This window comes from Euleptes europaea, chromosome 14, assembly GCF_029931775.1.
Source record: "Euleptes europaea isolate rEulEur1 chromosome 14, rEulEur1.hap1, whole genome shotgun sequence".
NCBI lineage: Eukaryota > Metazoa > Chordata > Lepidosauria > Squamata > Sphaerodactylidae > Euleptes > Euleptes europaea.
The window spans coordinates 18117977-18135346 of record NC_079325.1 but is presented as its reverse complement, the minus strand read 5'-3'; the positions used below and the strand labels follow the sequence as shown (position 1 = coordinate 18135346).

Here is a 17370-nt window from a genome sequence, read left to right as displayed (position 1 = left end):
CACTAAGTTTTCTGAAAGTTTCCTCAAAGTTTCCTCATGCACAGCTCTGTGAGTCAGAGGCCCAGTCTCTGAGAGGAAGCAGGCGACGAAGGGCTCCGTCACCTCCCAGCCCGACAGACAGCCGCAACCTCATTCCAAAGCTCTGAGCAGCAGCATTGCCATGGTCTGTGGGATTGCGTCTAGCAGGACTCACTGGGGCTGGCAATGTCTGTAGTCCCTCTGGGCAGCGTGCTGCAAACCAACTGAGCCAGGTGCCAGGAGCAGAGATTTTCACAGCTTCCTTTTGAGGCAGGCTTTAATCCCTGGATAAGTAGCAAACTGGTGGGACACGTGGAGTGGGGCAATTCATATCCTGCTTTTATTCTCTCCGCATCACATCTACAAACAGTACTTCAAAGCCATACTAGGAAGAAGAGGCAATGACCTTCCTTCAATTCCTCTTCATGTGGAACCACAAGTGAACCTCGGTGACCCTGACGGGACAGAAAGGCGGAAATAAATGTTGTAAATAAAATGGAAATAAATGAAGCCTCTCTTTCCCCTCCCAGCTTGCTGACCTCTTCACTGGATCTGTCTCTTTCCACAGCTGCAACAAAAGTTCAGAGTAGCCAGAAATGCCCACAATATGAGAAGGGAAGTAGAAATGGCTGCCTTGCCATTTCACAAAACCCTGAAGGCCCTTAATCAACCAGTCAAACAGGAACTCACCACCATCCATCTCAGAAAGCACTGGCCTAAACAACACTATTCCTAAAACCATATTAGATTTCCAGCTTCAGTTCAGGAGCAGCATCGGTTCATCTTGAGGTTCGCTGCCTTGTGCCACTGTTCTTTCACACAAACAATTGCAACGGTTCATACACTCTCTCACATTCATTGGTTGATGACTGTAGATCATGTCAGCCCTCATAGGTTAATACCACGATGCTACTCACAGTTCTCTTCAAAGTCTCTGAGCCCCACCTACCTCACAAGGTGTCTGCTCACAAGGTGTCTCATTTGCTAATACCACAATACTCAACCACCACACCATGCTGGCTCTTCACCGCACTGGAACTCACAACCATCCATCTATGTCAGAAAGCACTGGCCTAAGTAACACTATTCCTAAAGCCATATTAGATTTCCTGCTTCAGTTCAGAAGCAGCATTACTTCATCTTGAGGCACGCTGCCTCCCGCCACCGTTCTTTCACACGAGAAATCAGGATGGTTCACACAGTCTCGCACATTCATTGGTTGACCATACCAACCCTCATAGGCTAATACCCCAATGCTACCTCAAAAATAATACGTACTTTTTTGTTCGCACATTCAGCTGAAAGCCTTCAGATGACAACACCTTAGAAGATGAACAAGCATGTGAGAATCAGCTGCAGTATGAGCTTACTTGAGGAAAGGTGGGGTGTACTTAAATAAAAGTCAGACATCCCTGTTCATGTATTTTTGAACAGCCTGCCTCTGTTGAGAAAGAAATCCCTTGTTTCAAACACCACAGCTCTGGTGGCACAGTCCTTAATTCTGAAATTCTGACTGGGTCAAAATTCATTGGCATCCTATGGGATGCCAATGAAACAGCATAAGCACTACTATAACCCGCCATTTATATAGACCTTTTATAGGTTTTAATGGATGGTTTTAATGGCTTGTTAATTTTAATGTTTTATGCTGTTTTTATGATTTTATCATGTTTTACTTTGAGAGCTACCCCAAGCAGGTCTCAGGAGAGATGGCATAGAAATAAAATATACAAAGGACCTTAGTTTTAGTTTGTCCTCAGCAGTGTTGCCACTATTTTATTGATGACAAGCTGATTGTCGAATTAGTATTTTCCCATTGACATCAGTAGGAAAATATACATTTAAAGTGAACATCATTAGGTTCCAGAGTCAAACTCTGACAATGTGAATGATATATACCTCTTCTGTGTTTTTCTCATGTTCAGAAATGCCTCAAAGTACCTTCATACCCTCTTTTTTAAATGTAGTTGGGGCCAGGATCACTGGCAGGCTTCTGATTTGTCCATGGTCTCCAGCAGGCACTCCTTAATCTTCTTTTCTGGAAAAGAACTTCACACTGACTCAACTGCCAGACATTCTACCAGTTGGAGGCCATTTTTACTATGTAGATGTACTGTCTCCATTGGCTGTGTGGTAAAGCCAAGAACAACACAGTTCTTGAAACTTTTCTCCCTCCAGCCAAACCACAAAGCAGGGAAACCTCACTGAAGATCACAAGAGCCAATGGCATTATGAAGGCCGCAGGATGAACATGCCAACGAGGAAGAGCCATGAGCGCTTTTAAAGGTCTTCATTTGTCAGCTGTGATACTAAGCAGCACAGAGAATAGATCCAATCTGAAAAATCAGTGTCTCCATCTCCACAGAGCTCGAGCCTAGCTAGGTCAGCTTACGCAATTCTTGCTGACGTTCGTCAACATCATTTTGCAAGCCTCTCCCAAAAGTGCCAGATGCTTTTAGCCAAATGTTTAGAAGGGCAGATAAAACAAATAGCTAGTGGGGTTTTGAAACAGGAACAAATTGGGAAGGAAGAACTGAAAAATGCAACTATCCTGTTCAGAAAGCAGAGTATGCATCCATTGGAAGCACTGATCCGGCTTTGTATGGTGATGAGTATGTAATTGTTATAGAAGACTTTCCCTGGGCTGTTTCTCAGGTTCATGATTGAGATAACTACTGTTTAAGGGGGGGTGGGATGGGAAATGTACATTTTCATTTCAGAAGAAAGTACCTGTTCTGCTGCCAGAAGTACACATGTCAGAAAGTCAATACACACAGCTTAGAGGAAATATTATCTTTGCTTAGCACAGCATCACCAGATCCGAGTAGACCAAAGCACATCTGAGCATAAATTCAAGAAAAGGCAACCCAGAGAATTCAACAAGGTATCAAGTAAAGTTACTCCTGTCATTCTGGTTACCCAACACCTTCATGTGACATCTGCAAGAATGTCCACAAGAAACTTCAGCTGGCTTCCTAGATATTAAGGGCTATTTGGCATTATTTGCTTTAAATTCTAACCAGCCTGCCTGCCTAGAAATGGGCACCGCAACACGACTGGTATGATTCACCGAGGCCCAGCTGCCTGCTACTGTTCAACAGCGGTCATCCCCCACAAAAGCCAGTGTGGTGTAGTGCTTAGAGGTTCAGGACAGGATCTGGGAGACCCAGGTTTGAATCACCACTCTGTATTAGAAGATTACTGGGTGACCTTGGGCCAGTTACCCATTCTCAGCCTAACCTACCTCACAGGGCTGTGAGGATAAAATGGTGGTGAGGAGAACAATGTAAGCTACTTTGGGTCCCCAACACACAGGAAGGTGGGGCGTAAATAAAATGTGTAAACCAATAATAAATATAGTTGAAGCTGGGGGGGCAGATAAAAGGTAGGTGGGTGGGAGGGAGAAAAGGAAGACAAGAAAGGCAAGGATATGGGGGCTGCCAGGAGGGAAGAGAAGAAATAGTGTAGAGAAGGGGATACAGCAGGAAATGAAGTGTGCCCTGCTAGCCCTTGTGGGTTCCCTACCATGCAACTGGGCCCAATCCAGCAGCCTGCACCATGCAACTGGACAATAGTTTTCCTGGTTATAGGTTGCCAGAAGGAGGGAAAAAGGGAAATCTGAAGACAGGTAAAGGTAGGTTGGCTGGTCGGCAGGAGGGAAAGAAGGAAGCAGGGAAAGGGGAAAGACTATGGGGCTTTCAGCAGGGAAGGCAGCATGGTATAGCCCAATCTCGTCAGATCTTGGAAGCTAAGCAGGGTTGGCCATGGTTAGTATTTACATGGGAGACCACCAAGAAATACCAGGGTTGTTATGCAGAGGAAGGCACTGGCAAACCACCTCTATTCTTTCTTTATTGTTGTTACAGCCAATGGCCAGCATAAACCACCTCTATCAGTCTCTTGCCTTGAAACCCCATAAGGGGTCGCCATAAGTTGGCTGTGACTTGACAGTACTTTAAACACACACGGGGTAGGGGGGCTTTCAGGGAAGGGAAAGAGGAAATAGTGGAGGATGAAAAAATGACATCTCACCATACAAGTCCTTGATGGTCTACTTTTTAAAGAAGCTACAATATGCATTATTTGCTCTCCTATGGGCCCAGGTCAGAGCATAAGAATGCCTTCTCTTAGCCACCCATACTGGCCCTTTTTCAAGAAACCGCACGACTTTCTAAATGGAAATAATAGGGTGTTGCCTGCCCCCTGTTGGAAATCAATATTGCTGCATCAATTATTTTGCCTGTTGAAGAGCCAATAAATGCACAGACAGCCCAGATCAAAAAGCGCTATCGAGTAACAAATAAGAATCACATCTCCCACTGTATCGCTACATTCCAAGTATTCAGAAACTCTGCTCTATTGATAATGAGGCTGGCTTTAATAATGTATTGTTTTTTTAAATAGGCAAGTACGTTTACTTTGATTCTCAAGATGTTTATATTAGAGTATATATCACAATAGAGTGTAAGTTAAGAGATTTGTATTATGAGTCCTGTTTTCTCTAAAATCATATGCTTTTAAGATAAAGGAAATAAGAAATGTGGGCACACATAAAATGCCTCTTCTGTGCCTGGCAATGTTTTCTCTTGTAGGGCCTCTGTGCCTTTATTAGCTACAGATATAGATGGCTATATTAGCAGAAATTCCAAGGTGATGATGCTCCTACACTCCAACATACAGATACAGTGGTAGAAAAGGTTTTACCTGCTAAGATTCTCCTTAAAAGAAGTATAAAAGCCTTGACGTGTTTAAAAAACCCTAACGTGCAACACTCGCTGGTCTTGAAGCTTTACATAAATATCACGCCCATGGGAAGATTGGCAATAGAATTCACAGCACTGCCAAAGCTACATACCCCCTACATGGAAGCAAATCGTTAAGCGTAAATGCCCAGCTCCTTCCCAATGCATAATGAGATCTATTCAGTCTTGTGAGATTCATAGTTCCTCATGAACTTGGTCTTGCTGAAGAGGCCACGGGGCATTTGATTCCCCTGCGGGCCTGTCACCAACTCTCAGCCTGACCTACCTCACAGGGTTGCTGTTGTCAGAAAACGGAGGCAGGGAGAAAGATGTTCTAATCTGCTTTGAGTCCCAACTGGGGAGAAAAGCAGGATAAATAAATAAATGCAAAATGATATCAGGATTGCTGAGGGCTATCCCCAAGCACTTTATTATGGGGCCTTTTAAACTCCAGTACCCCTATTCCAGATTAGGCCCATATATGAAGTCATGTCTTTAACACTGGAGGAAAATCACTGTGAGGGTGGAACCCTGCAGCAGTCAACAGTAACGTAGCTCTTCTGGGGAGGGGACATGCTTCAGGGTGGGGATGGAACTAATAGGAAAACCCTCCAGGTGTCATCTTCTGACCAGCACCTGCTCACCCAGCAACGTTTCCCCTCCAAGAGAGCTCTGTGTGCAGAGAAAGTGAACACGCATGAACTTATGAAGCTGCCTTATACTTGGTCCATCAAAGTCAGTATTGTCTACTCAGACCAGCAGCGGCTCTCCAGGGTCTCAGGCAGGGGTCTTTCACATCACCAACCTGCCTAGTCCCTTTAACTGGAGATGCCAGGGACTGAACCTGGGACCTTCTGCATGCCAAGCAGATGCTCCACCACTGAGCCACGGCCCCACCCCAAAGCTACACCCAACATGGAAGAAGCTCCAAGAAAAGGCTACCAAGGGCTGAGTCTTCCCAGTATCACCTGGCAATACTTCAAAAGCAGACTGGCCCTTTAACTTTCCAGGAAAGATCCTGGTGCTGCCAGGATGCTGCCCCAAAGGGCCACTGGCAGCCAGGCGCAAGCCGAGCCAAGTGGCCAGCACCACAGGGTCTGCTTGGCTCCAGATCCAAACAGAGCGGACCCTGTTGCAATGCCAGCACTGCAGAGGGCCACTTGGCATAGCTTGTTCCAGGGTGGTTTCAGTATTCCAATCCGCTCCTTTCACGCCGGGTCCCTTTCATGCCAAGATACCACGGGGCTCACCTTCTTCTGCCGGGCCGCTGTCTTTCCCTGCAGGCTTCAGCCTTCCTGGGCTTTCAGGCAGCTCCTCGCCTCGAGCCACCTTCTCCGCTCCCTGCTCTTCTGCGTCCTCCTCGTTCTCAGAATCCACCTTCTGCAGGAAGCCTTGCAAGAATTCCTCGATCTCATCGTCCGTCAACACGGTCTGTGCCTCCACCTGGGCAAGCCTCAGGGGCCCCAGAAGCTCCAAGAGCAGGCAGCTCAGCAGCCAGAAGGGAAAGGCGGCTGGCATCACCGCAGGCAGAGAGAGGTCCCTTGGCACAAGCTGTACCAGTTATCTTCTCACCTGCCGAATAATCCTCCCGGCTGCTGGGAACGAGGGGAAGTCTTGCGTGGGATGGAGCCTACCGGGACTCTGGAAGTTTGGTAGCGGCGCTGGGAGGGTGGGGAGATGGGGGGGAGATGGGGGGGGGAGAACTCGGTCCTTTAAAGGGAGGGGCTATTTTTAGCTGCATTAAGTTGGCAGCTTTTGCCGGTGGAAAGTTTGGTTGCAAAAGGGGAATAAAGGAGGGGCAAGGATTTAGGGGGGATTGGAAAGCAGGGGAGATACAGAGAGGACTGGGAAACGTTGAAGATTTGGAGGGACTGGATGAGTGAAGGGTGGCCTGGCTGGAGCAAGGGGTGGGGCCCTCCTCCTTGGGGGCGGTGGGGGCGCTCCTCCTGTGTCCTCCCCCCACCCACCCCCAACTGAGCGGATCTGGGTTTTACCGACGCGGCCGTGGGTTTATTCCGCCAAGCGGTGGGGAAGCGCCGTCGGCGAAGACTGCGCGGCGCAGGCAGCGGGAGCGCCTAATTGGGACCAGACGCGCCTGCGGTGGGGCCAGCGGGGCGCGAGCCTCCCCCACCCCTCTTTTAACGCCTTGGCATCATTTGTTCCTTATGCAAGGGGAGGACATGGCCTCCCCCCAACCCAACCCTCCCCAACCCTCCAGGAGGCTCCGACCTGCAGTCCGCGCCGGGCAAACCCCAGATCTCCACGGTGCTTTCGAGAAGTTGCCGCTTCCCAGCCCCGACCCTTTGGAGATTTCAGCGCAATCCGACCGGGGGGAGCCAGCGGGGTGTAGCGGTTACGAGCGGTGGTTTGGAGCGGTGGAGTCTGATCTGGAGAGCCAGGTTGGATTCCCCCTCTCCTCCACACGAGCGGCGGAGGCTGATCTGGTGGACTGGATTTGTTTCCCCCCCCCCGCTCCTACACGCGAGTCCAGCTGGATGACCTTGGGCTAGTCACGGTTCTCGTACAGCTCTCTCAGCCCCACCTACCTCACAGGGTGTCTGTTGCGGGGAGGTGATTATAAGCCGGTTGGAGTCTCCCTTAAGTCGGCATATAAAAACCAACTTTTCTTCTTTTTCGGGCACCCTTTTGCACCTCCCCCGTTTCTTTTTGTGCTGGAAAGGTGTGGGGGGAGGGCACTGGTGCCCACGCCCAGGGCAGTGGAAGTCGTGGTGCAGATGCTAAGGGGGACCTGCTGCCCCTTTCTCCTACAAAATCTGGGCAGGGAAAAGCTAGCAGCCGCAGGAACCTCCTGACACAGAGCTAAGAAAAGCAAGCTGGGTCGCCCCCCCCCTTTCCCGGGCCTTCTCTGCCTCCCCCACCCCAGTTTCCAGAGAAGGATGCAGTGGTCCAGTACTTTGCTAGGCTAGTGGCATAAACGGGATCTTGGCTGGCTTCTGCCTCTCAGATTTCTCCTGAAAACAGTCGGAAGAGGGGGATCTGCATTTTTGCTATGTTTCATTATTTCCCTTTGGGACATGTCTCTTTTCAGAACAATTTGTTCTAGACTTGTGGAAGCCTAGAAACTGGAGATGTGAAATGGTTTGATGGTTAAGGTATAAATATATGTCGCAATTAGGGTTGCCAACCTCCAGGTACTAGCTGGAGATCTGCTATTACAACTGATCTCCAGCCGATAGAGATCAGTTCACCTGGAGAAAATGGCCACTTTGGCAATTGGATTCTATAGCATTGAAGTCCCTCCCCTCCCCAAACCCCACCCTCCTCAGGCTCTGCCCCCAAAACCTCCCACCGGTGGCAAAGAGGGACCTGGCAACCCTAGTCGCAATAAGGTAAGATGTACATTTGGTAGTTTGACAAGTAAGGTATACTTTTTGTTCTTGCACAGGAGCAGAGGGGACCTGTAAGTTTTCCTTGTGGTGGGGGTGGATGCTCAGTAGAAAATGGCAGAAAGGGAAAGCTTCACCACCCCATACTGGTCTGTCCCTTGAAATCAAAGTCCAACTGACTATATTTGGTAAAAGACCATTTAAAAAAAAATAATGAAACTGAAAATCGTTCAGTTGTTGGATGAATCCCAGCTCACCTCCAAATTTGTGCAGAAGGGTTCTGCCCCATCGTACTTGGCCAACATCCTTATTTAGGGAAAAATGGATTTCCCCATTCAAATCCACAGAGGTATGTTTCCTAGATGTATTCTGTGTTTACCCTCCAGAATTAAGGACCTCAAAACAAAATATCTCACATTTGGTAAGTCGATCATGTTTCAACTCTTGGGCTTGTAAAAAGTCGACCCATACAACCCTCACCATGCTCATGTATGGCCACCTAGGAATCCTTCTTTACTGGTTGTCTTGTTTGCTACTCAATCCAGCCTGTCTCCTTCCAGGACACAATCAGCCACACTGCTATAATTTTCAAACCCACAGCCATCTGCAAAAGACTTTGCTTTGCTGTACAGTTTGGTCACACAAAGGCCACAGGCTGCCATTTTCTTGCACACTACATCATTAATTGCATGGTTGACTAAATACCGCAACAGCATTCAAATGGCGCATGGAACTCAAAACTATACTCATGATCAACACCAGCATTTATGGCAAGGACTATGGCTCCTGCCTGGAGAGCATTTACGGCAAGAGAAAAGAAATCAGAGTCCTGAAGATTTAATAAGAAGCATGATGATCTGTGGAACAGGAAACGGAACTAATGACTGAATATAAAATGACATTTTAGGCATCTAAGCTCATGTTTTATAAACCTGTTGACCATTTAGGCGTCTAATCACATGCTTTATAAACCCGTTGACCATTTTCCCTCTCACAGAGCACTGTAAGGAGAAAACAATTTGCAGCAGAGAAGTGGCAGGCAGTCAGTAATTCAGCTCCTCTTCCAACCCACTTTGTCCCTGCTTGGGTTCTAAATCCGTATTTGTACCAGAAAACCCATCTGGAACCATGGCAGGGAGCAGCTTGGGTGAAATTGAATAGCAGAGATCCCTAACATGGTGCCTGTGGATGCCATAGTATCCAGCAACGCCATGGTTTGCTGTTGCCCACGTGCTGCTTCTCCTAAGAAAATAAGCAGCTCTGGCTTCAGAAGAGCCTAGTAGGCAACAATTTTGTTTCTGCAGGGAGTGCCTATTTGGGAACAGTTTCTTCCATCATAGGAGGATGCTAGGGTTGGAACTTCCTAACCTTTTGTGGAGGAGTGGGGAAATCAACCCGGTTCACCAGATTAGCATCCGCCACTTGTGGAGGAGTGGGGAATCAAACCCGGTTCTCCAGATTAGAGTCCACCACTCCAAGCCACCGCTCTTAACCACTACACCACGCTGGTTTACTGTTTTCAGTGCTGAATTCCTTGAAGGAAAGGAGCAGATGATGAATAGAGAGATATGTGGGAGGAAGGATATACAGGGCAAAAGGCTTCAGCCAGGACATAGCTGTTTTTCCCTCCCTCAGGGCCAAACAAGACATGTGCTGGGAATTTGGCATCCAAATTGCCCAGTGTAAACATAGTGCTCAGACAATCGGGGCCCACATGAGCCTGAAAACTGAGTTTAAAAACTGCTGGGGAGCCCAACACAGAACTCTCAAATGAATGGGTGGTTTGGCCCTCATTTCGGCTCTAGAAAGCAGCCTCCCAACTTTATGCTTGGAGAACTCAGCATGTTCTCTTGAACAATTATATTGGTTTAATTAAAGCCAAGAACATACTTGGAATGTCAGTTCCCCACAGGGCCTTCAGTAATCTATGAATATGCATATAAACTCCAAAATGACTACATTTCCTTCTGAATGCCAAGGCCAGCATTACCACCAAATGCTTTGTGAATCTCATTCCCTGGATGGGACACAACATTGCATCTGGAAACCAATTCTTGGACCTAGACAATCTAGAATATATGTCATGCCTGGAGAGCAACCGTTCCTAGATAACTGTTTTAAAATGATGTAAACAAGAGAAGACCGAGCGAAAATATTTAAAGAGGCCAGCAATAGATTATGAATGATATTCAACTCCAAGGTTTTGTGAACAAGATACAAAACCACAATTCACAAAGATCCAGTAAACAGATTCAGTCACAAGCAATTTAAAATAATATAAACAAGAGTCCAAAATAAACAACAATAAATAATTAAGAGAGGCCAGCAATAGATTATGAAAGATATTCAACTCCAAGTTTTTGTGAACAAGATATGAAACCACAATTCACAAAGATTCAGTAAACGGATTCAGTCTCAAGCAATGGGCCAAAATTCAAAGGCAATACAATTGTACTGCTATATATAGGATACAACTAGGGGTGTTTTTGATTCCATAATGGTGCCACTGAGTCATTTAATTTAATAAATATATATTTTACTTATACAAACTGCAGATGGCCAACAACCTCTTCTAACGTTATGTTTGTCATAGTACAGGCATGCACTGTCTACAGAGAAAATGCTTTTTTGCTCTATTTTGAATACGGGTAAAACAGGTATTTGTTTTTGGATGATGTACAGGTGAGTCATAAACCTTAGCATTCCTCACTCTACTCCAAAGGGAATGCCTCTTAATGCCATTTGCCTTCTGCAGTTTTTAATGAACATTTAATTAACAGACAAAAATTAATTCAATTAATTAATTAGGATTTCTTCAACTGGGTGTCTGCCCTAGATATAATGATCTTCTCATGACAGGCATTTATTATATAAATATGATCTCCTCGGTTTCCTAACCTATACTCTAGGCAAGTAAAATCCTTGCCTCACACTTTACAACAATGCAGTACAAAAATTTTCCTTCATGGAGCACATCACTATGAGGGCAAAAATATAGCCCCCATTCAGCTCTCTAGTTGTATGCGATCAGTGGAATTAATCCTGAACATACCTAGTGGCCCAGGATGTGGACAAAACATCCCCAGCCATATAAAAAGATGCATCCATCCTGTTCAATACAGAGGAGTATCATGATGTGGATGGAGATGCACATCTAAAATGTTTATCTGCATCAGATGTACACATGGGAAATTGCACCAAGGTTCTTTGATGTTCAGTTGGGTGTACCCCAGAGGCATTAATTTGCAAACCACAGTTGTATCAACCCATGTGTTGAGACCTAAATTGCTACATCAGCCAGTCTTCTGGGCGAGAGGAAAGTTATTCCAGCTTGATCATTTCTGTGTTGATTTATTTAAATAGATGCAGATGCAGAGTTACTTCTAAGGTTAAAAACACACAAGGGCATGTGAGGCTACGCAATCCTAACCCTTCTGCTCTAGCTGGTGGACCTTCATTACATTGGAAGTTCAAGACTGAAGTTCAAGGAGTTAACAGGAAGTCTCCTTCAAGCCACTGTTGTTTCCCCTGTCGTTAGTATTGCTAATGATGATAGATCTGGGCTGTAATTAGAAACTGGGACAGATGGACTTTTCCCAGCAAGCATTTCCTCCAAAGTTTGCCCAAACTTGAAATGAACTTGAAGCATCCTGAGGTCTGTTTTATGATTTAGTTCAGAGAAAATGTAACTTAGCGAGGGGAAAGCACATAGCTGCAAACAGGGCACGCCTTTCTTCTTAAGGAGAGTTTATCTGTGAAGATCTGCTGCATGAATATCTCCACTGTCCACAGTCCCACTTCAGAGAATAACGCAAAGTCTAGTTCTTACCTTTAGAGCAGAAAGCTAATTTGGCTTTTTAATATTTTCGAATGTCATTTTTAACATTTGCTATTGCGAGACGTTTGTTGGTGAGTTTTACGACAATAAACATTAAGGGCTGAATTGCAAGGTTATTACTTTGGTACCATTTTTACTATCCCCACCCCCACCCCAGTACTAAACCAACAACATTCCTAATTAGGAATGTATGGATTAAAACTTTGCCAGCAATTTTAGGCGAGGAGAAAATGCTTGAGAATTCCCATTCCCACCTCCATTACGCTTGTTTCAGCTGTGCGGTCTGCATTGTAATATACTTATTTTGCAAATCTGGGTTTGTGACAAATTATCTAATTTGTACCCAATTGAGGGATCTGCACCATACTCAGCACTGGGAAAGTTTGCCTCATTAGCTGAACACAGATGCAAAATAACTTTAGGTCTGTGCCAGACAAACTCTCTGAGAGAGACTTATCTCTTGACATGCAATGAAATATTATGGGGTCTAACATCAGATCCTTTGCCAGCAGAACAAACAGAGAACTTCTTTGAGTTAATTATCTTATTTAAAATAAAACATAACTCTTTGTATTAGGCAAGAACTTGATAAATATAAACAGATGCCAATTACTCCTACCAATACAGGGGGGAAATGCATGCAATAAAAATTAGGCCTCCTAATATATCTCAAACCCTGACCTGGATGGCCCAGACTGGCCTGATCTCGTCAGATCTCAGAAGCTAAGCAGGGTCAACCCTGGCAAGTATTTGGATAGGAGACCTCCAAGGAATACCAAGGTCATGACGCAGAGGCTGGCAATGGCAAACCACATCTGGACATCCCTTGCTTTGAAAACTCCACTAGGGGTCGCCATAAGTCAGATGTGACTTGATGGCAAAAAAAAAAAAACATAGCTCAAACTTAGCTGAATACATAATCATTGTGATTTCTCTAAGATCAGGTTTTAAACTGACGGGCAAAATACTGTGCAAGATTTGGAAGCTCTGCACACACAGATATGCTGTTCTAAGGTAAGATCTTCTCTGACTGGAAGCCACCAGCAGCAAGCCTGATTAGCCCCTTAAGCGACACTTTTAATAAAGAAGGTGACAGGAACAGAAATAAATCTTTCTAACTCGAACATGTGACTCTCCTCTGAATAAAACAACTGGTCCCTAAAGGGATTATGAAGACAGGTAACAGGTGGACTGGAATGCATCTTGATAACTCACATTAAATTCTCAAAGCAAAGTTATAGGGCTAAAATTAGCACTTCTTTGCAATTAAAGAGGAATACATTTGTTATTTCTTCAGCCACACTAATGCTGTCAGGCTGGATGGCAGACCTGTACTTTCCCTGACCAACAGCTTAACCTTACAGAGGTTATGAAGCTACATAAGAATACATAGATGAACCTGCATACATATGATTAAAATCATGAATACGCAACAGGGTTGGATCCCATGGATTCACATGAACACATGAAGCTGCCTTATACTGAATCAGAGCCTTGGTCCATCAAAGTCAGTATTGTCTACTCAGACCGGCAGCAGCTCTCCAGGGTCTCAGGCAGAGGTCTTTCATATCACCTACTTGCCTAGTCCCTTTAACTGGAGATGCCAGGGATTGAACCTGGGGCCTTCTGCATGCCAAGCAGATGCTCTACCACTGAGACACAGCCCCTCCCCTCCTTTCTGCTATTGGTGGCACCTTCTTCCAGAGAACTGATGCCCCAGAGGAAACAGATGGAAACTTGCTTCTGCTAGGTTATGGAGAAGGGAAGCAACCTGGGAGGTACTGAAGTGGCATGTTATACTTGGTTAGCACCTGTTGGTGCTCATGGGGCCCTTTACAACTCAAGAGCTATTTTTCAAGGCAGCCAGCAGATTCTGGCAGAGTAACACATTCTACATGGTTCTGGTGTTTTTGTGTGCTGCTACTGCAGATAGAATTTCTTTTTGAAAAGTAGAAACTAGACACCAACATAGTGGTCCATCCCTGACCCCATGTAGAGGATTGTCTTATCAAGACAAGACAAAGAGAATATGGAAGAGAATATTCAGATTTTAACATTTTTTTAAAATAACAAGTGCCCCATAAAAGTTGATACCTGGTACAAGCCAACACTTAAGGTGGTACACTTAACCCTAAAAAACATCAGCAGCTCCATGCAACATTTTCTTCTAACCCTTTCTTTAAAAATGGGTGAGAGACATGTACATATGCACCCACCGTCTGTGATTTCTGGTACTTTCTGCTGATAATTCACTGTCACTATTTTGGGGGTTGCCTTGTTTTGTTACTGTGAGTTGCTAATACCATTGTACTTCAGGATCCAGCTCCCTGATAAATAGATCCATCTTCTCTACCGCACATGCAGGTATACACATGTGCCTGAACACTAAAGGCCACTAGGGAACCATGATTTGGCCTCAAAACACTATTTTATGGAGTAATTATCAAAGCGATAACTTCAGCTGCTAAGCGCACCAAATGCAACTCCCCACTATAACTCCCTATGACTAGCATAAATGGCATTTCACATCTTATCATTTAATGTTGTCCTATAGCCTGTGATAGTTCCAGCGCTGTATACTAAAGGTAGCCACAGCAGATACCCATCCATCCCTTCCATGAAAAAGTAATAATTCAGGAAGGAAATTCCATCAGTTCTTAAGTCTCCTCCCCTTCTCTTGCCTTCACTGCTAGTTTTCATCTGTTGCAATTATTTTCTTGAAAATAGGAAGGAAAGAAACACTACCAATTACCATCATTCTCAGCTAACAGATGTGAATCCCACCTGTAAAGGAAGACTGTGATCAACTTATGATGATCATCCAGGCTGGAGAGCAATGACGCAGCCCTCTTTTTCTGTAGGGTGTCTACAGACAGTTGCCTCTCTTTAGCCTCTTAGGAGACTGGTTCCTCCATTCCTTTGATCTACATGCTTCTGCACAAAAAGACTGCTTCCAGATGCAGTGTCTACCTCGGTTTTCTCTCCACTGAACTTGTGAAAGCTATAGGCTTCTCCACATGGCAGTTGGCCACACTCCTAGTTTGGCGTCATCACTGACATCTGGAAATTTGAGCAAGGGTCTGTGGAAAGGCAGATACCTTTTTACCTGGGAAATCCCAGCTCACACATAGGGAAATCTGTCATGCAGATGGATAACTGTATGAGCACAAACAAAGCCCCAGAATAATATTTGGGCTCACAATTCGGAAACTCTACTGAAAACTCATCTAGCACTCTCATGGCTATTCTCTGAAACCTCTCCCAGCTCATCAGCTGTCATGTGCATATGAAGATCAGCAAAGAACGCTAGATATTTCTTGAAGTATTTTCCCAAAAAAGTGCACTTTAGTGATATATTGTTCACACATTTTTAAAAGATGGGATAGTTTCAAGCATTGCCTTCCTCCCCAGATGATCACATTCAGCAATGTCATGGGAGGAGCTCCATGGTTCTTGCAAACAGCCACTTGCTGTGCTGCAGACAGAAAAATACCTTAAGATGAAAAAGCTTTGTAGAATTCACAGAGCCAATAGTGCACACCATCTTCTGGGCATGTAGTAGGGGTCACTGGGGGTTTGGGGGGGAAGCAGTTGTGAATTTCCTGCATTGTGCAGGGGGTTGGACTAGATGACCCTGGTGGTCCCTTCCAACTCTATGATTCTATGATAATCAGAGTTACACTCTTGTAAATTATTGGGTTCTGTTTGGGATTGCACCTGCAAATAGTTGTGACCACTTAAAGAGTTGGTTGCCCTGACCTGGATGGCCCAGGCTAGCCTGATCTTGTTAGATCTTGACTGCTAAGCAGGGTCAGCCCTGGTTAGTACTTGGATGGGAGAACAAGGAAGTCCACAATTGCTATGCAGAGGCAGGCACTTCTGAAAATTGACCCACACCAGCAAAGGGTTATAACATAACGAATTAATAACAGTCTATGGAAGTCATTTAAAAGACAGTCCTCTTGGCTTATTAGATATTATAATAACTGAGGAAACCCAAGACTCGGACAACAACACTTTCTCATTGTATGTTCTTTTAAAATCAGGCCATTGTTCTGTCTTGCTCACCATTGTCTATTCTGACTGGCAGCAATATTCCAAAGAAATGTTTTACACATACCTGCTACCTGAGTTCCTTTAACTGGGGATGCCAGAGAGGGGCTGCAAAGTTATCTACTACTGAGTCAAAGCCCTTCTGCCAAACCTCACTCCTTCCTGTGTTTCCTAGCTCATCACGTCCACTCAGCAATTGCTCCCTTCTGTGTAAAAGTCACCCAGAAAATGCTCTTTCTACTTCCTTGGTGGAGATTCTCCTATAGGCCTTGTCTAGGGCAGCACCCTCCCATCTCGGCTCAGAAGGAGGGATCCTTGCAAAACAGTGACTGCATCCTCCGGCGTTATCTGTCAGTGTAGCAAAGGAAGCATCAGAGTTACACATCAGCTTAGTAAGGGAAAATGTTCAGTGTTGCCTGTCAGTTTCATAAATTCTTCATTCAGCCAGCAGCTTAGATTGCTCATGCACCAGCCAGTCATCTGAGATATGGAATTTGCCTTCATCTTGTACTAGGCTTGCTCCTGTTCAAGATCCTTTTCCACATCCCATTTTTATCCTGATTTCCATGTCTCAGAGCAGCATACAAGAATTTCCCCTTCTGATTTTGCCCCACGAAACAGTTTAAACTGGGGAGAGACCAAAGTCACCCAGCAAGTTTCATGGCGTGTTGTTTTTATTCTGATTCTAATTATTTTAATTGTAAGCCACCTAGAGGATGATTCTGAAGAGGCAGCATAGAAATTGCCTAAATCAGGAGTTGAACCTAGATCTCCACTATGGAGGCCGGGTGAGAAACCGGTAACTTGACCTGGAAGACCTGAGTTCAAATTCCCATTCAGCTATGAAGCCCAGTGGATAATCTCAGGCCAGGCGTTCTCTCTCTCAGCTGAACTGGTCTCACAGGGCTGTGGAAAGATACAGCTGACTCCTTGGAGGAAGGGCAGGACAAAATTTTTACTTTAAAAATTAGGCATCTCAGTGTACAGATGCTAATGCATCGGCGCAGTACCAAAAAGGATACTGTGCAAAAATCTCAGTTCGCATCCCTCAAAGCTCTTAATGCTGGGTAATTTTGATGACTTCTCATTATTTGAGGACTGTGGTTTTCATCTTGCATCATCTTTATGTCATCTGGCACCAGGCCTAAGTATTCCTGTGGTTATATTATTTAAACTCCAAGGAGGAAAGAGAATGGCTCACCATGAACTTCTCCCTTGGGTCCCATTTACTGCTGCAGCATCTATTATCTCATGAAGTGACGGCTTCCTTCCTGCTAATCTTTGCATCTCATATGTGCAAGTTTATACACAAAGCCATATCAGAGCCTTGGCACAGAAGCCCTATTCTATAGTCTTGGGAAGCACATAAGCG

The 17370-nt window shown here is 45.1% G+C and overlaps 2 protein-coding genes across 2 annotated transcripts in view; one reads left to right on the top strand and one right to left on the bottom strand.

Annotated features, from left to right (window-relative positions):
* The window catches only part of AEBP1 (AE binding protein 1), a 41127-nt gene extending 34849 nt beyond the window's left edge, over positions 1 to 6278 (bottom strand). The window contains exon 1 of the mRNA XM_056859968.1: positions 6011 to 6278. Coding sequence (XP_056715946.1) covers positions 6011 to 6278 — 268 coding nt within the window. The remainder of the gene's footprint in view (positions 1 to 6010) is intronic.
* CAPG (capping actin protein, gelsolin like) overlaps positions 1 to 17370 on the top strand; it is a 245540-nt gene that overhangs the window by 195016 nt on the left and 33154 nt on the right. The gene's annotated exons all lie outside the window — the stretch shown is intronic.